Source organism: Mytilus trossulus, chromosome 14, assembly GCF_036588685.1.
Source record: "Mytilus trossulus isolate FHL-02 chromosome 14, PNRI_Mtr1.1.1.hap1, whole genome shotgun sequence".
Taxonomy (NCBI): Eukaryota; Metazoa; Mollusca; class Bivalvia; order Mytilida; family Mytilidae; genus Mytilus; species Mytilus trossulus.
The window spans coordinates 13731147-13754412 of NC_086386.1; the positions used below are offsets into that span (position 1 = coordinate 13731147).

The following is a 23266-nucleotide window of genomic DNA, read 5'->3' on the forward strand; positions in this document are numbered from 1 at the left end:
TCATTCCTTTTGATAGGACGATACATTTCTAGCACAAAATGTGTTTCATCCTTTTAATAACTATTGCTGATAAATTAACATTAAGTCATTGACGGATTCAGAAGGGGTGGGGTGGGGGGTAATCCCCCATTCTTTTGGTCGATCAATGCCCGAGGATCAATGCATTTGAATAGGAGCATATAGTTGCCCCCCCTTTTTTACTCTGGGTTGGGACCCCCCCTCCCCCTTTTTTTACAATGGCTGGATCCGCCCCTGACATGATAAAAGCTCCATTTGTTTTATTCATACAGTTCCTTTCACGTAGGAGGGGCATGTGATGTCTATGTGTTATGTTCTATTGAAACACTGATTTGTTTGTTATATTTTTAGAGTTGATTGTTTCTAAGTTTTCTTAACAACACTCACACCCGTAAATTTCCAACTATAATCTTTACAATCTTAAACTGTTTATTGTTAAAATGATTTATTTATACATTTTAATTGAAAGTTTTTTGTTTGTAAATTAAAAAAGATTTTCCCAGAGATGGTGCTGAGTTCCGTCCTGTTAGTGTTTACATGTTTTCTTCCTTATTGTTTACAAGTATATTTATTTTTATTTTATTGTTTCACGCCAAAAAGAAAAGACACCAACACAAAACATTTCTATCGTTTTATAAATATACGACCTTTGTCTTTATCCAACTGATTGTTGTGTTAAAAATTTGACACACTACATATATACTTATATAGAAACATCAGAATTTCACTAACGTGACAAGAGATGTATATGGGCACAGGACATTTGCGCTTTTTTACCTGTAAAATGATAGGACATTTGCGCTTCAAATACTATGGACATTTGCGCTTTTATTTTGATTCACCTGTATTAAACTGACTGGACATTTGCGCTTTTTATATATACCTATAGTCGACTACCTGTAATCTTAATGAGAAGAATATTATGGGCTTAACACTAGCCATCATACAGTAAGCGTACAACTAATGGTCCAGAATCCTTCCATGTTCACTACAATGCACAGTTTTACATGATTCATCCTGCCATTTTTTACATTTTTGAAGTGCATTATTGAACATCAGTCAGTAAATTATATTAAGATTCGGTACATTGATGAACAGGCTCCCCAAACAAGAATTGAGAATGAGAAACTCGATCATTTATTTGAGTTGTGGACTAAGTTCCAATCAGGACATAACAAGAGCAAAATTTGTTCATTCATTGGGCTTCAAATATCAAGCTAAAACTGACCTGTAATTGTGATGACAGTACTTGATTTAATTTTGGCTGTACATACACTTTTAACTTTCGTAGGCAAAAAAAAACCCAAAAAAACTTCCCGATAAATTTGCGGACTTCTTCATGAACAAAATAAAAACAATTCGTGATTCTCTGAGAGACTTTGACGAAATTGTTGCCTGTTATCACAAAGTAAGTTAACTTGTCTCTTAGTCAAGGCGTCTTCCCATTAAGATGGAAGCAAGCGGTAGTCAGGCCTCTGCTGAAAAAGGCTGGTCTTGAACTAATTTACTCAAATTATAGACCAGTAAGCAACTTGTCTTTCCTGTCTAAATTAATTGAAAAATGTGCGCTATATAGACTGAATGAACACGTGAAAGATCATGATCTCCTTCCTACAAACCAATCTGCGTATCGTCAATTCCATTCGTGCGAATCGGCCCTTCTACGACTCGTTAATGACATACTCGATGGGATGGAGCATCAAGAAGTCACCGCTATGATCGCCGTTGATTTAAGTGCAGCATTCGATACTGTAGATCATAGTATTTTGATAAATGTACTCGAATATCAGTACGGTGTAAATGGAACCGCACTCAAATGGATCGATTCCTATTTGAGACCTCGAAGCTGTCGTGTAAATGTCAGCTCTACAACATCATCAGAGCGACAACTTGAGTGTAGCGTACCACAGGGAAGTTGCTTAGGTCCCTGGCTTTATTTAGTCTACGCCGGAACCCTATTCGACATTATTCCACCATCTATTACTGTGTACGGATTTGCCGACGACCATACTGCTAATAAACGTTTCGTGCCAACATTAACGAATGAGATGGATGCAATTCGTGACTTACAGGACTGCGCTGTTCATATAAACACCTGGATGAACAGTAACAAACTAAAAATGAACAATGCGAAAACAGAGTTTATTCTCTTTGGCAGTCGACAACAACTCTCTAAATGTCAGACAAAAGAAATAATCATTTGTGGAGATGTTATAAAATCAAAAACATGTATACGGTACTTAGGAGCTTTTCTGGATGAGACTCTAAACTTCAAAGACCATATTACTAAAAATGTAAGACAGCAATGATGAACTACTACAAAATAAAGTGCATAAGATCCTATCTATCGAAAGAAGCAACTGAAACTTTGGTCTTATCTTTGGTTATTTTCCATTTAGATTATTGCAATGTTATACTTTTTGGAATTTCAGAAACTGATTTATATAAATTGCAACGTATACAGAATATGTGTGCCAAACTTGTGTTAACCCGTTCTAAGTATGACAGTGCCAAGCAGGCATTGTTTGACTTACACTGGCTTCCGATCAAAGCCAGAATTACATTTAAAATCTTAACATATATGTACAACTGTCATGTAGGTAATGCACCGTCATATTTGATCAATTTGTTAAATCCTCAAGTGTCGAAACGTTCATTAAGGTCGTCAGAGTCATCTATTGGTTGTTATGCAGTCCCATATAACAAAAAGAAAACTTTTTCAGATAGAAGCTTTAGTACTATTGGGCCAAAATTGTGGAATGAACTAGGTACAAATGTAAGAAACTCTGAATCTTTGGATATTTTTAAATGTCGGTTGAAAACATTATATTTCGAAAATTATTTTGAACTTTTCTGACTTTTTTCTTGTGTATCACAGTATAAATTTTCTATTTTTGGTATTGTACATACATATTGTATTTTTGTTTAGTATTTTTGTATTTTATATGTCATTTATGTACAACGCCATTGAATACATATGGTATATGTAGAAATAGACGTTTAATTAAGTTTTCATATTTCATACACTTTTAAACATATATCATTTTTAAATTTTTTAACAATAAAGAATGACTTTAACTCTGCCAGGTCAAACCCGGATAAAAAATTGGGAAGTCATAGATATAAAAAAGCGCAAATGTCCTATGTAAAAAGCGCAAAAGTCCATTTTAAAAAAGCGCAAATGTCCTATGTTTTGAAGCGCAAGTGTCCACAAAAAAAAGCGCAAATGTCCTATGAAAAAGCGCAAACGTCCCGTGCCGATGTATATGTTGTGTACAAGTTGTAATGATGTACAAATTAATTTGTACGGTTTTTGTACAAGTTATCAGTGTTTTATCATGGAAGTATTATATTGTCAATTTAAGGCGAAGTGTACGTAATTGCACGCCCCTAGCGGAATACGGGATTAATAACGTTCGACGTTAGTTACGCAAGTTATCTCCCTTACTCCAAGAAAAGACACACAAAAGAGAAAATACTTCGTGCGGTCTATCCTAAATCCAACAAGCACGCCCGTGCTGTCTTAACAAACCTTATCATGAGAAATTATCTGAATTACTCAAGTTACAAATCAAAGCATTCTATTGTTTTGTGCAGCCTGACTTTAATACCAGTTGATTTTGTTTTGTTTTAGACGCATTGGACATGAAAGGCATTTCGTGTAAAACTTATGATATCAACAGATTGTAAAAACGCCTCACAATAGAATAATAAATAAACAAACATACGACGACTCTACTTCTATTGATATCAAATTAACTTAAAATGAAACCGGAATTGAACCAACAATATCGTTTTAAAAGCCGTAGTTTTGAACGAAAACACACAGTACTCAACATAAAGTCTTAGGTTATCGAACAATTAATGAATGACATGTGAAATTAATTATTAGAATAAAAAAAAACGTTGACATGTTCGTATTTTGTGCAAATGAAAATTTAAGGACATGTTTTATATCCATTTAGAAAATAAGCCGATACCAAGGGAATATAATTTGACCACTAGTCTAGGGCAACACGTACTTACAAGTCGGAAGAACAAAGACGAAAATTAACAAATTAGGCCCCATAAAAATACTAATAAACTAAAAAGTGATCACTCTAAACATTTAGCTTAATCTGATGTACAGTAGTTGTCGTTTGTTTATGTAATATATACGTGTTTCTCGTTTCTCGTTTTGTTTATATAGATTAGACCGTTGGTTTTCCGGTTTGAATGGTTTACACTAGAAATTTTGGGGCCCTTTATAGCTTGTTGTTCTGTGTGAGCCAAGGCTCCGTGTTGAAGGCCGTACCTTAACCTATAATGGTTTACTTTTTGCGTAGCAATACAGTATGAATAATCTCCGTACATTGCACTGAGTACATTCTTGTAACATTTTATTAGGTAAATTTTTAAAGCATCGAAAACATGATAATTTTCATAAGGTCTCATTCTTATATAATGAATTTTACACCAGTCAATTTAAAGCATTACTCTTTATTCATCACTATTTAAAGCATTCCCCTACACAAATGTTATTGCATAATACTGCATGGGTATGTTTCGGTCATTATTGAACTGACTAAGAACGTCGATCTCAAAAGGATCATATAAGGTGTAAATCCGTGTTACCCCAAGGGTGACTGGGGAAACAAAATATGGTCGCTTGGTCTTCTCCCGACCGGCATGCAGTAAAACATTTGCCGAAGAGGAAGGTCCGTTTGGCTGTGCAGGATTTATTAAGCTCCCAGTCACGTCCGGTCAGAATGTGAACGTTAGAACCGATGCGTCATGTAAAGAGAGTGCCACACTCTATGCCCGTTAAAACCATTGTACTTGCATGGTTTTATGAGAATAAACTATCTTTACTTAACTTTACAACTATAATTTAAGGGTTGAGTATGTGGACTGTTGCACGCGGCAAAATTTCTGTCCCTATCCAATATACCCTCATTTTCTAGTGGCACTCCAAATTTCCCAGACCATCATCCCGGATGGCCTCTGTTATGAACAAAACTTCCTATTGTATTTATTATTAACTTGTTTTCGTCCTGAACATGCATGACATATTTGCCACTGGACGTTAAGCAACCAACAATCAATCAATCAATTTAAATTTTTAACAAATAATGCATGGAACAAACAAATATTTTCTTATGTTACTGAAACCTCATTCAGCAAACATTACATCATTTTTTGTCATTTAGTTAAAGAAAAGGGAAAGTGATCGAGCTTGGAAATTTTGTAAAATAAATGCATCTTGAGCATGTGTGTAAACATGACTAATGAAATAGGTTTATGATGTAGACTATATTTTGTGCAAATCCTCAGATTAACAACATGCAGATATAAAAATATGCAGAAAATAGGTCTACTTTTTTAAATACAATCATGCAGAAGTAAGATTGAAAACGAGGTGTACATGTATACCCGATCTTAGTATTAAAGCCGATCAATTAATTTCAACTGACAATACTGTGTTAACCGGGACAAGTTCAAACTCGATATTTGATTCATAAAAGAATTAAACAATCCATGCCAGCATTGAAACAGGTTCGGAAATCACTCTAATACAGACAAGATGAAATTAGAGTCTACGGTTTCTTTCATTTGCGGTAAATCAATTTACAAACTTGCATTTTCTTTTGCGACAGAAATATTCTTTAAAATTAGTTAGTGTATTTCCTTATCAATTTATAGCCTTAGATCATTTGTTATACATAGGAAGATGGGTAATACACCCGCACGCCATTGCTACGACATTGTACGGTATAATATTATAGAGTTTCGACGTAGAAGTTGTGGCGACGTTACTGCAGACAATGACGTCGCCAGATAATTTTAATGTTCCGGCCAAAAAACTAAACTTCAACAGAGAGTAGCGTAAAAACTAATACGGTTGCTAAGGACTTTCTTTGCACCGATGGATTCGTCTTTCATTTTTAAATCGTATGTCAATTTTAGAAAAAAATCCATTGTCCATCAAAAAAGAAAATCTTGATAATGTAAAAATATCTGCTAATTTTTATGATTTTCCCTATATATCCTTTGTAATTTTGGTGTATCATATAGTTAATTTCAACGGCTCGTATCTCAAAAACGAAAACGGTTACCCTCTTTTTTTATTTCATTTTCTGGTGTAATTTTACAAGCAGAATTCGTATGTGAAATTTAAAAAAAATCCATTGTGTAGTATAATTACGTACACTTCGCCTTAATTAATACTTCCATGGTTTTATGAACCGCTTAACACTAATGGATGATGCAAGTATCGTCTTTTGTTTCCGTATTTAGTCTGTCATATTTCTACAACTATACACGATACAATCTCGTACTAAGCATTGATACAAAACATATTAAAAGAACACAAAAAGACTTATAATGGATATGATTTTGGTATAAGGAGAAAATTAAAATTAGAATTCAAACCATTTAGGTAACTGATGCTTTTTAGAAGATACATTTGTATCACTTGTTGCAAGAAGGTAGGTGTCAAAAAACGTATAATTTGTACAAAAACCTTGTTCTAATTATAACGTGTACAGACTTACATCTTGTACGCAACATATACATCAAATACGTTAAAAAAAACTTTGAGACAATAAAAAAAACCTCTTGTATAAATAATCTTGGAATAAAATCGGGAGAAACGGAAAATGACGTAAATATATGATTTATCGGTTATGATATTCCTTGACAACCTCGAACATTGTTAAGTTAAACATGAATTTCATCCGCTTATAGATTGGAGGAGGGACCATCTCATATAACATTTTAATTATAATTCAACGATAATCCACCCGGTAGTAGCTCAGAAATAGATATTATAAAAACTGTACAAAAATGACTAAAAATTATTATTATAATATTTGTTCCCTAATTGACTGACTTAAGTTTGTAGTTCCAGATAGAAATTATCTTGAACAATTAAAGAAGAGGTATAAGAATGTTATTAATCTAATCAAGAACCCATAAAGGGCATCATTTTACAACACAATATGATTGGAAAAATATATGGTATATATAACTGGTAAATGTGTTTAACCCACCATTTTTATTCCCCTTTAGAAATGTCCTGTACCAAGTCAGGAAGATGGCCATTGTTATATTATTGTTCGTTTCTGTGTGTGTTGCATTTTAATGTTGTGTCGTTTGTTTTCTCTTATTTTTGTGCCATTAAGATAAGACGTGGCACGGTACTTGTTTATCCCAAATTCATGTTTTTGGTTTAGATGTTATATGTGTTATTCTCGTGGGGTTTTGTCTGATGATTGGTCCGTTTCTGTGTGTGTTGCGTTTCGGTGTTGTGTCGTTGTTCTCCTCTTATATTTAATGCGTTTCCCTCGGTTTAAGTTTGCTACCCCGATTTTGTTTTTTGTCCATGGATTTATGAGTTTTGAACAGTGGTATACTACTGTTGCCTTTATTTATATAGGCCTATCCATTATTGGTCTGCGGATGTACATTGTCCAAGTTTTGGCCAATTTACTTGAAGATTATGAAAATCATAGTTTGACAATTAAACGAATAAGTGAAGCGGGACTACGAAACGAAATAAGATTTTTTTTATTAAATTTGGTAAAAATATGTCTGTAAAAAGGTGCATTGAGTTTGGCAATTATTTTTTCTGGCGACTGATGAAGGGGGGGGATAGGACCTTTATCGGGACTCTGGGATTGAGTGTTTTTAAGCTCGGGATGTAGGGCTTGACTCTTTCGGGATCCGGGAATTCTTTTTTCGAATTTCAGGACCTCGGGATTTTGTGTTTTTAAGTCCGGGATTTCGGGATCAGGACCCCTCCTACCCCCTCTCACTGATGATCAATGTAAGTGATGAGAGAAATTTTCTTATCAGTGGTGTAAGGAGAGTTAAACGTGTCTATATCAACTTGGGCAGGCATAAAATGATTTATTAGGTTAAGTCAAGGATGTATATTAGATGTTAGTTATACGTCCTTGGTTAAGTCCAATCATTTGACAAAAAGAAACACAGAGTTTTATATTTCTTGTTCTAGGGAAGATAACTCGAGCGACTTATTTAAAAAAAAATTGTTATCTCATGTAACAATGTATCAGGATTAGATCAAATAAACGTTAGCGAAAAACCGTCAACAGAACGATTATTTTCAACGTGAAAAAAATAAATACTTATTGGCATACGAATAATAGTTACAATTCATGACGGACGTTCGTTAATATTACGAGGAACTTTTTACATGACGTCTACTCGATTCAATATTTGTAAAACGTCGTTCACAGAATTAAACAAAACGTCAAATTGCATTGCTTTATTGATGAAAAGAGAAAGTATTCATTGTGATGAAGGTATTTATGCGATTTATTTCCGTTAAACGTGAGGAATCGCGTCACAAAATGAAGAAACGTCACTTTTGAAAAAAATCACTTTGACGTTGAAATGTCCGAAAAACGTCGCAGGAACCATTTTTTCAATGACCTTGAAAATATGACCTTGACCTTAAATTTATGCAAATTATATGCAAATGAGTAATGTGACGTCATGCATAAATTATGCTAATTTGGTGGCCAAACCGAGGTTGTCATGTGACTTGTACGTCCTTTCCGTTTGCCGCCATTTGTACAGAAAAGAATAATAAATCGTTATGGAATAACATTTATAATCTAATATTTTTTTTATCATAACCGTATATTTTGGAAGGGTAAGTTTTGTAGAAACATATGAACATAAGTAGGTATTTTGTACTCCGCGGGTTTTCCGAATGTATATTATTTCTTATCGTATGCCAACCGGTGCATGCGCAAATTTCGTCGATAATATAATTTCCTGTTATAATCGGTGGTCGCTCTTTGTTTAATATCTTTAATAGTCATTGTAATGATAAATAAACTGTTAAAAATACATGTTTATTACAAAATTGGCAAAGTTCACATTCTTTCTGAAGCTTCTTTCGAACCAATTAAAAACAAAAGATAAAATCAAAATCGTTCCACCCAGTCAAAAATTCTGGTTCTGCATTGAAAATGATTTCTGCATTTATAAATTATACTAAAATAAGCAATATTTAGTTGCACATTCATTAAAGAATATTTACATTATACATGTACAAATTTGAGTGAAACATGCACTTCAAACTGAGCCAATGAAAAACAAACTGCAAAAAGGGGGAGGGAATGATAACATTTCCACTTTAGTCTTTATTCCCACTCAATATTAAACTCTTCTGAACTAGATGTAGTAGTCAACATCATTGCAGCTGGTCGTTTTCCCTTTTAAACCTTTTTTATATATATATTTTTGATAATTTAGCTTTTTAAGCCTTCAATGATGTGTTGTCTGCAGAACCATAGCTCTTAGGTACTTATGTTATTTATTTTATAATTTGCTGACAATAAATCTATGGTTTTCAAATATTAAAAAAAATGTAAGGATCTAAGAGCTATGGTTTCGCAGATATGTGCGTTTTTGTAATATGAATACAACTTATCGCTATTTGTCCATCATTACTGGATTTCACACAGGTTCCTGTAAAATTTTGACGTCATAATACAAAGATCAAACACCACAATGGAAAAGTGATTGTTTAATACGTCAATAGTTTAAGCAGCTGGGTCAGCTGGGATTAGTGATAAGGTGTATTGGAAGAATCATAAAACATTTTAAGTTTATTCAAATTTGAGTTCAGCTTATAAAGTATTAGTAAGCATTTAGAGCTTAATCTGCCATTGGACCTACTTCTTACGAATGCAGGACAACTAGCCCCTGAGACAAGTCTGACCAATTCCACTAGGACAGTTTAAGAAGAAAATTCAGATCATCTTTAAAGACAACACACTCAAAGAATTAAAAGAGGACTTAAACTATAAATTTTTATAAATTATTAAACAATGTATTTTAGATTGCAACAACATTTCGGCATGTTACCTTGATTTATACTGAATTTGCAAACAAAATAAAAGAAATATTGTAGTAGGCCAAAAAAAAATATATGTCTTGTTTCCTGTTTCCCAACCCACCCTTACTCAAACCACCAGACCCTAGATCTTTTTATTCAATTTTGGGGGAAAAAAACGTTTCCTGTTCGATCCAGACCTGTATCTTTCTATCATTGTCTGTGCCCAAACAATCAAAATGGCTGCTCCCAGCACAAATGTGCTACACTTAAAGTTAAAAAAATGTTGGCACTTGGAGGGTTATTCAATTAAAGCTTATTTAAAGAGATTAAATCATTTTGGGGTACAGGACCCTAACCTAACATGACATTTAACTGCAAATCTGACAGGGAGTGCAAAAATAATTTTAAAAAAAATTAATAAAATATCCCGACCTACCGACCCTGATTTATTTCCCTTGGCAGCAGGAAACTGACATATATTTTTTTTTGGCCTGACATGAATACCATTTCATTGAATTGAAACACATTGGTCTTTCTCAACATGTTGAAATAAGGACAAATACTCCTTTCATGAATTAAAGAACAATTGTTGTTAAAACAAATAAAAATAATTTATACACTACTTATCAGTTCTTTATTATTTTCAGATGTCTTCTTCAAGAAGAAGGTATGTATATGTTTTAAATAAAAGTTAGAACATACATAATATATAATGCTAAAAATAAACCTGACAGCATCCAAAACTAATAAGAATTGTCATCACAACCCCAACCCTTTTCTACACATTAAAATCAAATGGTGACTTCCCTTAAGATGTCTCAATTATGCCATAAAAATTAAGGTTGCAGAAGTGTGCTCACAGACGAAGAAGGATTGAGATAAAATAACAGTTTGTTCATTGCAAATAAATGATTGATTTTTTTATTTCTAAGTGCATTTTACCTGATCTTACATACTTGCTAAACAAAACAATTCCCTGCTCACTCATTTTAGTAATTCATAAATTATTGATTGAGTAAAAACCAGTGGCAAATATTTCTGTGTATGCCCAGTGGATTCGGGGTTGTGTACTCAAGTGTTTGAAGCACGTCATGTCGGAATTAAAGTTAACCTGTCAGGTGGACAGTGAACACATCTTGTATTAATATACATTGAAGGTTCCAGGCAATTTTACAAATAATATATTCTGTTTCAAAATATTTGAAATTTGATGATGTAGAATAATTCTTTTGAATTGAAATGTCAAACAAACATACTAATGTTGTCTATGAAATATCAATTAATGCCTTGTTATAAAGTTGACTATTGTGATGATTATAGAAAACCACTGGTAACAAGAAAAGTGTTATCAGACGAGGAAGATGATATTAACAGTACAAATGACGAGGACAGTCGTATGACCAATGGTGGAGACAGTCAAAATAAAGACGAGGACATTCCAGAGGACCTTCCGGAAGGTAAATTGTTACGAAAACTAATTATCTCATGTTTTTTGAAGCACAAGTAAATTGTCAAGAAAATCACTTCTCTTTTGTTCTGTGAAGCACACAGAAGAAAATTATCAGCAGACTTAATAAAAGTAAAGTTTAAAGTTGTAACAGTGCCAAGAATTTGAACAGTTTTTTTCCCCATACATTGCCATATAATCCAACTCTTTTATCAAACTCTTAATGATGTAATGAACAGTTAAATTTTTTGTCTTATCTCAACAAAATTAAAATAAAACCGGTCTTAGATGTGCTGTTTACAGTGAAAGAAAGGTGAGACAAATATCTGTAGAAAAAAATGTTTAAATAAAAGATGGGATGGAAATCAAAATCAAACTGTAATTGTAACTATCCTAAAAATTTCTTTGTGAAGCCCACAATAATTCACTTAATTTTTGAAATATTTAAAAAGCTCTGTGAGTTTCTAGTTGAGAAATATTTTAACAGACTAGACACACTGGTAGAATATATAAATACATGTATATATGGAACAATATGCTGCAGTATTAGGAATTATTGATATTAAATAGAGAGTATGGTAGGACATAAGAATTATCTTGACCTTTTTCAGGTACAGTTGTAGTAGAACCAGAACCAGTTGAAGAGAGTGCCTTTAAAGGTCCAGAATTCCCATCAAGCAAGAAAAAAGTCTTAGGTTAGTTAATCTCAAAAATGTAATCTAAATCATGTTCACAAGATCACCACTAAATTAAGATTTCTTTTTGATTTTAAAATTGAAAGAGAACCAAACATAAAAAAATGATATATTAAGGCCATAATAAATAATAGGTTTGTTTGCCCAAGCGCTACCTACCAAGAAAAAAGCTGCCTACTCAAAAATTCTTTTATTGTCCTGATTTGAAAAAGTTTTTTTTTAATCAAATAGGCATGAAGACTAATAAACATCTGAAACTTCAATTTCTTTAAAAAAAAAAAGAAAAAAGAAAATGCCTCCCTACCCACTGTCTCAACCTTTGGGTAGGGTTTGGGCAAACCAAAATATTTTTAAGTATGGCCTAAGCTATAAAAAAAAAATGATAATGGTTAATATATTACACAGTAGGAACCCTGAAAAATGAAAGTTCATATCAATTAATACAGACAGATTTAAACTAAAATTAGACAACTGGCATGTAAATAACTACTATACATTATTGTTTTGTTTGAATTTTATATCATGTATATGTTCTGCTGTCTTCAATTCATTAGTGAAAAAAAATTTGGTCAACTCACACTTATGTGTAAATAGCATGTTTTCCTTACTGTACAGTTGTGTGTAAGTTCGTTGGGAATAGGCATGAATAAGCATGTAAATTTGAAATTATGGGGATTATTTTTTGCCACACCTAGGGGCATTATGTTTTTGGTTTGTGCATCCTTTTGTCCATCTGTCCGTAAAATATATTTTAAGATAAAGACCTTTATGGTTAGAAATTGACTATAAATGAAAAATGTGAAATATCCAAAAATGAAAAAATAGAACTTGATGAAAAAGTAAACTTCTTTCAACATAGTTATTCTACTACTACTTTATCTTTTGACAATGTAAATTTTACAAATAACATCAAAATACGATTCAGACAGTGTGTTCTCCCCAGGACGTTTTAGCGCCGCGATGTTCAGCGCTATTTGAATTCACCGCGGTGGTATTTGGGCAGACCGCGGCGCTATCCAATCAAAAATCAGCGCTATTGTTTTTGAATTTCAAACATCCTGTATTATTTTGTACACATTCCGATCACGTGATCGACTGGTTTATTTATCCGAGAGATCGTTAATTCACTCAACGATGTCAAATATCGTAGGGACCAGTTCAATAAATGATCAAAATGGCGCCATTTGCAAAACTTTTACTGCCAAATTAACCTTTCCTTCCTCGAGTTTTTCGCTTTAAAAAGATACCGAAACTTATGAAAGGAATGGACAGAGACATTTAATGCATGTCTCGGGTGCTGAAAAGTTCATTTCAAAAAAATATAAGGGAAGTGTTACCCCCTTCTCTGACAACGTGGTCTCGACCATTTACGATTATATCATTACTTTTTCGCGTTTTTTAAATACTACCGAACTGTCGAACTTGAATTGTTTGCAGGAGGCAACCCTGTTATCAAGGGATTCATTATAAGCCCATATATAACGATTACTTGTCCATCCGTGGCTCTTTTTCAAATGGATAAGGGAATAAGACAAAACGAAAATTTGGTGTAGATATATATGAAATATCGATATTTGTCAACCAATCATCAATATATATTATTTAAATATTGCTTTAAATTTAATGTAAACAGAGGATGGCTTGGATTAGGAATAGTATTTAATGCTAAAAAGGCCACAAGTGTAAACAGGAAGTTATGTCAGCCAGTAAGGGAGATAATTTGGGAGGGAAAGACCTAAAAGAAGTATTGTCAAATCTTGACAAACTTATCTGGTGGCACATATTCAAATGTTTATAGAATTATCAAACACAACCTCTAAAGGTGGTAATTGCTTCAATTGGCATATATAATGTATTTGATTGGTAATTTACCTTTAAAATAAAAAAATCTTTAAAATATTTTTATAGGATTTCTTTCATACATGTTATATTCATAATTCATAATTGGAATATTTTAGCCTTTTTTTAAGCAAATTTTGATAACATTTGAATATCATCGAAAGGGCAAGTTCATTTCTTCCTTTGAAATACTATACTCATTTTTATTGCAAAGTTGCACTTTGCTAGAAATGTTTATAAAAGTAAATGTAAAAAATACCAATCTTGTCATTGAAAACTTTCTCACAGAAGCAGACAATGACTTTATTGTTGGTCCTACTATGTTCTGCAACATCACCTGTTAGTAATAAGAAATCTTCACATCTATATATAGGCAGTCTGGTATATAGACCCACCATGGAAAAGACTTCTCCTTGGGTTTTACAGACAGATAATAATATGAGGATTGTATGAATTTACAATGGAGAAAAAGACTTTTCTTCTATCATGTCTATATCCAGACAATAACATTAATATATATAGCAAACAAAGGGTAACTTCCATGAGCATGATGAGGACATCATAACAAGAGAAAACATCAATAGCATAATATAGGAAAAACATATAAAAAATCAATTACAAACCAACCGCGCGACGCGACAAAATTACTGAGAATTGTGGAAAATCACGCGCTTACCACAGCGCTATCCAAAAATCCTGGGGAGAACACTGCAGACTCTCTTGATTTTATGAGTCTCCCCTTATTTTCTGTAATTGTTTAATGAAGAAAATGTTGTTAAAAATTGACAAACAGCTGACTTTTGCAAGGTTTGTAAATTCTCAATTTGCCAATAAATCATTTAAAAAACCAATGTCACATTCTTGACAATGAATAAGTACTTTAGAAGAATTCATGATTAATACTTACAAAAGAAATTTATCTTCTGGCTTTAGCCTGTTCAATATTTCTGTTACAGAGGCTACTGGATATTTAGCTACAGTTAATTGTTCTGCTTGTGGAGATCAGATCAACACGAGTAAAAAAGGAGATGCAAGACGTCATCCAGAACTCAGTGTGCTTATCTGTAAAGTAAGTGATAAAATTAAGAATGAAAATGGGGAATGTATCAAAGAGACAACAACCCAACCATAGAAAAGACAACAGCAGAAGGTCACCAACAGGTCTTCAATGTAACGAAAAATTTCTGCAATTAAGTGGGTTGTGTTCCATTAAGAACACAATATTACATGTGTTTTGTTTTCTCAGACAGTTTTAGATACCTGCATTGTGTTTTAAAAACATGCAAAATAAATCATGTTTTTATAAAATTGAGAATGGAAATGGGGAATGTGTCGGAGAGACATCTACTAATGTAAATAAGACTTTTCAGCAGAGAAAATGTTTAAACTCTGGAAGTCATGACCTCAGTGATCATAACAGTATTGTAATAGACATGTCTTGTGTTAAGAACTCACAATTCCATAAGAGTCAAATAAAAAAACATTACTTTTATTAATTGTTATTTGGATGGAGAGTTGTCTCATTGGCACTCACACCACATCTTCCTATATCTATTAGATAGTTCATTTAAGTCAATAGCACACTCTTTAAGGATTTCATTGTTAGGATTACTATAAATATTAACTAAATCCTGGTTCCAGTATCCAGATATACCATATGATTTTATTTACTGTTGATTCATTATTATTGAATGTTGTCAAGTCAATTCAATCCCCTTTCAAAGTTTTTGATATTTATACATGATTAAAACATGAACCAGAAAGCACATTGTTAAAAATTCAATCTGACAATGGCTAATGTCAATATTTATTCTTAATTGGACCAAATGTACATTAAAAAGCAAAGAACACGTGTTAGAATAGATTAAAAAATCTGTTTGTTATTGTAAAGCCTGAATATTTATTGACTTGAACTCAAATAGTCAATAACCAATACCTGAAACGGTGAAATTGGAATCTTTACATGCTTTAAAGAGTTGAATGAATATAAACATAAATATAAAAGAGTCTAAATTGAAAACTATGTTCAAACCTATGACTGCATTGGATAAAAACCGCAATTTTTATACGTGTGCATGTCAAACAAATTTCGTTTTAGAAGGGTCTAAAAACAGCACAAACAACATTTTCCAAAAGACCAAAAGAGTGAAAAAGTATATTTAAACAAAACGCATTTGACCAACAGATCGAACAACTGATGTTCTTTAACCCTGCTGACTGCTATTGGCGATTGCCAAATAAAATTGATCACAAGATGTAACAAAATGGATCTTAATATAAATTTAATACGTCATAGAAAAAAAAATTGTTAACTTGTGGACAGGATGTTGTGCCACAAACATTCGGTGTCAATATTTCTTTAGTACACCATATCCTGATTTCGACAATAAATGTCTCTTCAGTGATGTTAGGGATACATAAACATATATATATGTTGTTATTACAGAGATGTTACAAGTTCCATACAAGTGGTGTAATAAAACAAGATGAAGACGGACTTGATGAATATTGTCGCTGGTGTAGTGAAGGTGGCAATTTGTTTGGCTGTGATTATTGTCATAATGCATTCTGTCAAGCTTGTATCAAACGAAATCTTGGACGTGCTGAATTTTCAAAAGTCAAGGAGGGTAAGTATTGTATGAAATCTATATAAAGAATGCTTGGCATTTATATGATGGTGATCCTAGAATAAGTCATTTGGACTATGGTTGAAATATTTTCATTGGCAAACATACAACATCGCCTTTCTTTATACTGATCCATAAACATATATTTTAAACACAGAAAAGGCACTTTGAAATCTGAACTAGGGATAGGTTTTCAAACACTTTTCCTCTGAATTATTTGCTTATGTATATAGTTGCCTCTATAAGTGGCATCCCTAGGGAACAATTAGTATTTTAATGAAGCGGTTCTAAGTCCGGGGCGGATCCAGCCATTTTAAAAAGGGGGGTTCCAATTACATGTCCCCATTCAAATGCATTGATCGTCAAAAAAAAAGTGGGGGGTTCCAATTACATGTCCCCATTCAAATGCATTGATCGTCAAAAAAAAAGTGGGGGGTTCCAACCCCGGAATCCCTCCCCCCTATAAAAGTGAAAAATACTTTTTATTTGCTTATTAATGTCATGTATATTGAATAAAACATAGGGCTGAAAGTTTAATAGAATAAAATAAAAGAATTCTCAGCACCTACCATTTACAAACAAACTATCACAGTCATTCAAAACATTGGCTATTCCAGATATTCAAAACATCACAAAAAAGTATTGCTATATTAATTTCAACATTTGCATTATTTAAATTACAAAAAAGGCAAGCTTATCTCTTTGTTAAGAGTTTAGTTCTACAAAAATCAAATGATTATTACCTTTATTTTGTAGCTGATAAGTTCAAGTGTTATGTGTGTGATCCTGCTCCACTGGCTGCAATGGTAGAACAATGTAATTCTGTGCTGGATATGATCAGCAAAGAATATGAAAAGCTCAACGAATCGTTAAAGAAGAAAAAAGATGCTGAGAAACAAAAATCAACGAGTAAATCAGACAGTAAAGATAAAACAAAAGAAGAGGATAAAAGTAAGACTACAACAAATAAATCACTGGTAATCAAATTACCAGGTATGGGACCAAAAACATCAACTCCAAAGTCTACTTCAGTAGCAGGCATGGTTAAAATTCCATCCACCAATTCTCTATCAGCACCAGGTATGATTAAATACCCGGCTATCAATATAAATGCTTCAAATACTAACTTTGTAAGGCAGGCGACTTATCCAAAACAGAGCCTGACACCAATGTACAATAACACATCTAAACAAAACATCATTTTTGTAGAGCCTACCAAGGGTTCTGCTAAACAGCTGGTATATGTCCAGCCTAAACCTCACAATGTACCCATGATGAGTTCTGTACCTCCCAGTCAGCAGGCTAGAAATCCATTGAACTGGACCAATGTAACGGCTAAAAATGTTCCATTTATCACTGACCAGCTGATGCAGTCAACTAATGAATTACTCAGCTTGTTAAAATCTGTCAGAATGAACGTACAGGGTAATAGCAGTTCTTTATCTAATATTGCCTTTGAGGGAAGAATGACTGCTCTCAATTGTATGAAAAGTGGAGTAGATTTATTTCTTGGACAGTTATCAAGTATTGTTGGAACTGACATTGTACAGGCCAATGCGTCTAAAATGCTTGCCCCTACAGTCCCTTCTCAGCCATCACAATCTACTGGAGTTAAATTAACTGGAGGTAACAGCTCATTAATGAGTACATCAGAAAAAGATTTGATTGTGTTAGATTCAGACGACAGCAGAATGGAAGTGGAGGACGTAACCGATAGTGACAAGGGCAATAACTCTGAAAAAGATACAGCAAGTTGTGATATAATCAGTATTGAAAGTAAAGATATTAATAAACTTGTTAAAGAAGACAAATCAAATGATAAAGACAAAAAAGAGGAAGATTCTTTAGTAAAAGAAGACAAAATAAGTGAGAAGGACAAGAATGAGAGAAAAAAGGACTCTTTGGTAAATGGAGATAAGAACGTTGAAATATCAGAAGACAAAACCTCTGAAGAAGCAAAAGATTCAGAGGACACTAAAAAATCTAAATCAGACGAGTCCAAGTCTGATGTTTCGAAAAAATCTAAATCAGACGAGTCCAAGTCTGATGTCTCGAAAAAATCTAAATCAGACGAGTCCAAGTCTGATGTTTCGAAAAAATCTAAATCAGACGAGTCCAAGTCTGAAGCCTCGAAAAAATCTAAATCAGACGAGTCCAAGTCTGATGTCTCAAAGAAACCTGAAAAGAAAAATGATAAAGAATCTGACTATGAGTCGTCAACAGAAGCGGAAAATGATGCAGCACATCTAGAATTACTGCAGGAATTACAAGAACTTTCAGGCACTGTAGAGGAGAAAAAGGACGAAAAGGAGGAGGAAAAGTCGAAGGATAAGAAAGAGGGCAAGCAAAAAAATGAAAAGGAAGATGAAAAATCAAAGGACAAGAAAGAAGGCAAGCAGAAAAAGGAAGATGAAAAATCAAAAGAGAAAAAAGAGGGCAAGCAAAAAAAGGAAGATAAAAAAGAAGGAAAGCAAAATAAGGAAGATGATAAATCAAAAGACAAAAAAGAGGGCAAGCAGAAAAAGGAAGATGAAAAATCAAGGGCAAGAAAAGATAGCTCTGAGAAGAATGAAAAAAAGAAAGATGATAATGAAAGTAGTGATGATTCCTCCAGCAGTGGAAGTGAAAGTGATGATGAAAATTCTGATAACTCGAAAGATTCAGATTTTAATGTTAAATCAGAAAAAAGAACAAGAAGATCTGATATGAAAGGTAATAATATACTGGTTTTAAAAAAAATGGAGACAGTGGGACATATTTATAATTGTTACTAAAGGCATTCAAGCAATCAATGCAAGCATTGGTTGATTGCATTTTGTCACAAAACATGAAAGTGATTATCGCATACTTAGAACAGTTAACAGACGGAGAATTCCTAGAAGTGTGATACAGTCAGAAAACCTCATTAATGCAATATCACATTGACTGAAACTGCACTTTTGGTATAAAAAACAAAACATGTTTTTTGCATCTTGATTATGGATTTGTAAATTTCAATGGAGTATAATACATAATATATATGTGTATGTTTTTGTCAATTGTCATGATTGTCCTGAAGTTGTTTTTTTTGTATGTAAATGATTCTGTATAATTTTTGCTCTCAAACTTTTATCGGCTTAGATATTATTTTGACAAAGTAAATCATATTTGCTGCAAACCAGGTTAGACATGGGAAATATATTTTGAATGATGTACTAGTTTACCTGTTAGCCATCTTATAACCAAAAATAAGAAGTAGCTAAAGACCCAAAGGATCGTTTAAGTGTGAATAGTAAGAGCAAAACATAAGTTACAAATAAAATAAATCAAAAAATATAAATTTAAATTGTGCATGGTATAAGATATACCTTAACTTTCAAAATATATGTTAAGAATTCACATAAAAAAATGTTGTATTTATTTTTGTAGCGTCAGAGAAAAAGAAATTCCAGGATCTTAGAAATAAAAGAAAGGAAAAAGAAAGATCTGCTAAGAAAAAAGCAAAAGAAGAGAAAAGGAGAAAGAGGTCTGATGAATCTGACTTTGATGATGAACTTGAAGATGAAATTGACAAGTTGGAAAAAGATCCTGTGATAAAGAAAGGAAAAGGGAAAAAAGAAAATGAGGAAGAGGACAAAGGAAAGTCAAAAAAGGAGAAAAAGACAGAAAAAAAGAAAGATGAAAAATCTACAAAAGGTAAAATTGTCAGTCTTTGCTTAAAAAAATTATAGACTGAGATTTATTATGTAAACAGGATTCTCCCTTGGGATTTTTGAAAGTGATTCCTATTTTGGCCATGTCGAGGCCAACAGTAAAAAAAATTGTATTGCTAAATTAATTTTTATTTCACCCTCCATATAGCAAGAAAAAACACCATCAAATTTAGATTCTTTTTTAAGCTTCTATGAAATGTGATGAAACATTTTTGAATCTTGATTAATATTTGTATTCACCAGTTTTGAAAATGATTTGTCTTGTTAGATTTTCATGAGTTCAGGAATCATGGACTCCCCTTAGTGAATACAACAAAACAAACACAAACAGGTTAAAAAAAAGTCTATCAATTAAACTCATAATTTAGTACATGTATGTTACATACCAATCATGTTTAGAATTTGATATTACATGTATGGAAAGTATCGTCATAGATACCAACCATATATAAAGTCAAGACTTGTTTGTTTTAATTTGCACCCCATGAAGGAACCTATCTATCTTTTGATCTGAAAATCTCCAATAGAGAACAAAACAGCTTGAATTTACCAAAAATGTAAATTTAAGACCTTAGTGTTCAGTAATAACAATAAACACTTTATTAAAGTTATGATTTTAACATTCCCATACATATTTTATCAGAGAAGAAGAAAGGCACAGATTTAGATGATCTGAGTTCAACAGAGGAAGACAATGTGGAGGAAGATGATGATGAAGAGGACAAGGAAAATGAAGAGGTAAGAGCTGGTAGAGATAACATTGAGAATGGAATTGGGAAGTTTGTCAAAGAGACAACAACCTAACCAAAGATCAGATAACAGCTGAAGGCCACCAATGGGTCTTCAATGCAGCAAGAAAAATCCTGCAACCTGAGGTTGGCCTCAACTGGCTCCTTAAATAAAAATATGTACTAGTTCAGTGAAAATGATGTTATACAAAACTCAAAAACATTCAAATGAACTAAAATTATAAAACACACAAGGCCAGAGGCTTCTGACCTGTGACAGATGTAGGTCCAGTGAAAATTGTACATACTAGAACATGGTGGTCCTAATCATATTGTAGATATTTAAATGTATATTTAGATCATATGATAGCAATACAGACTTATAGGTTTGGACTCTGGATCAAAACGAAGTAATGTAGACATCAAGGTCAATAGCATATGTAAAAATTTAAATATTTAGTATTAATAAAAGGAGGTGTATACTTCAAAGAAAAGGCAAACCTAAGACATCATCATATCTAGTAGTCGTTTTATGTCTTCAACAATCAAACTTAAAAATAAAAGGAAAAAAAGGTTCATTAATAAATTTGAAATAAACTTTTAAAGATACTGTAAAGTGTTCCAGACTAGGTACAGACATATCTGTGGTAAAACCGCTTTATTCACTGTTTTGTGGTTTTTGTTGAATACTTTGACCTAATTTGATCATGTATTTTGTATGTTTAAGGTCCCTATGGATGCAGATGATGATGATGCAACAGAAGATCTCAGTGCAGCAGAAAATGAAGATGTAGTGGACGACAGCAGTGACTCAGGTAATAACTATTGAATAGATCTTTACATACAGACTATGATATAAATTGGACCAGTAATAATTGAAGAATGTCATTAGATATGAAAATAGACTTGCCCCTCTTTGTTTTAGAAAACAAAAAGATCTTTCTAAGGGTGAAAAAATATTTTTTGTGTATTATTCTCTGACATTAGAATTTTTCATGACCAGTCAATGCAATGGGGGTTTTAAGTGTTAATCTTGTCAGTAATTCCCAAAATAAGGTTCTATTCTCTTACTTTAGTTTTGCCTCAAATCAAATGCTCAGTAAAAGTATACTATATGCATATTTACTTAAAATACACACATTAAGTATGAATTTGGATGGTTTTACTTTTACTATTTTTGAGGTATGCCTATTTATTATGTTATGCAAGCTGGGGCATCATTTGCGTCCCATGGACACAGTACCATTTATTTCCTATATTTAACCCTATGCAATAACTACCTTACTCCTATCATGTTGAGCTGTTATTCAGGAAAGTCAGTTGTCTTTGATTGCAAAAGTAATGAAAACCCTCAAAATTGTAGCTTTAACCGTTGTGATACAGTAAAAGGAAGCTTACTAATTTATATTATTTATGATTAGAAATAGTTTTGTCACCAAGGAAACAGAAAAAAGGTGATAAAAAGAAAGGAAAGACAGAATCAGGCAGTAACACAGAGGAAGAAGAAGTAATTTCATCAAAGAAAAAGAGATTGAGAAGTAGTCTTTTGGATGCTAAATTATCTGACAGCGAATCAGATTTTCAACCTGTCAAAAAACGGTAAGTTGAAATTTTTATCTATCATATTCCTTAATGAAGGATATTTGTCTTATCTCAAGAGGAAAAGAAGGTCTGATTTGAATGATATTAAATACTATTTCAGCCTTCGAAATTGGTCTTAATATCTTCTGCAGATTTTTTTGGAAAGTCATAAACTTTTAAGTTGCTATTATTGATCTAAACAAACACACATTTTACTATATATTTTCATTGTAACTTTATATTTGATTTGGAATATTTCTCCCCAAACTTGTTATATCCCATTTTGCAATGTTTTGTGCTTAGTGTGATTCTGTTAAGTTTCGAAAAATAATAACAAATCAATTTCTTGGCAGAACAAAGTAGACAAGTCTGATTTTATTTGTGTTGATGGATAACATTATATGTCTGTAGAAAGAAGAGGAAGGCAAGTTCTTCAGAGGACAAATCGGATAACAGTTCTGATTCTGATAATGAATTTATTGCTCTGGGCAAAAAGGGAAAAGGGAAAAACAAGAAAAATCAGAAAAAGAAAGATGGTACAGGAAAGAAAAGAAAACGGATAAAGAAAGTCGATTCCTCTGAAGAAGGAGGGGATGACTCTGCCAATGAAACAGACGCTGATAGTGATGAATTAGAAGAGATGAAAAATAAGGTTGGTGTATAGCTTTTTCTAAACGTTGGGTTATTGTTCAAGAAAGTAAGGTCCATGATCTGCTATTTGTAATTGGATTTCAGAACGATTTTGACTTAATATTGATTTGGGGATATACTGTAGACAGCTGCCAA

The 23266-nt window shown here is 32.8% G+C and overlaps 1 protein-coding gene across 1 annotated transcript in view; it reads left to right on the forward strand.

The window, feature by feature from the left end:
• Positions 1-8543: 8543 nt before the first annotated feature.
• Positions 8544-23266, forward strand: part of LOC134697303 (transcriptional regulator ATRX homolog) — a 33417-nt gene continuing 18694 nt past the window's right edge. Inside the window, exons 1-12 of the mRNA XM_063559494.1 lie at positions 8544-8677; positions 10519-10538; positions 11192-11328; positions 11930-12013; positions 14809-14921; positions 16299-16479; positions 17236-19191; positions 19888-20154; positions 20815-20909; positions 21627-21714; positions 22321-22498; positions 22892-23132. Of these exons, the coding sequence (XP_063415564.1) occupies positions 10519-10538; positions 11192-11328; positions 11930-12013; positions 14809-14921; positions 16299-16479; positions 17236-19191; positions 19888-20154; positions 20815-20909; positions 21627-21714; positions 22321-22498; positions 22892-23132 (3360 nt within the window). The 5' untranslated portion in view covers positions 8544-8677. The remainder of the gene's footprint in view (positions 8678-10518; positions 10539-11191; positions 11329-11929; positions 12014-14808; positions 14922-16298; positions 16480-17235; positions 19192-19887; positions 20155-20814; positions 20910-21626; positions 21715-22320; positions 22499-22891; positions 23133-23266) is intronic.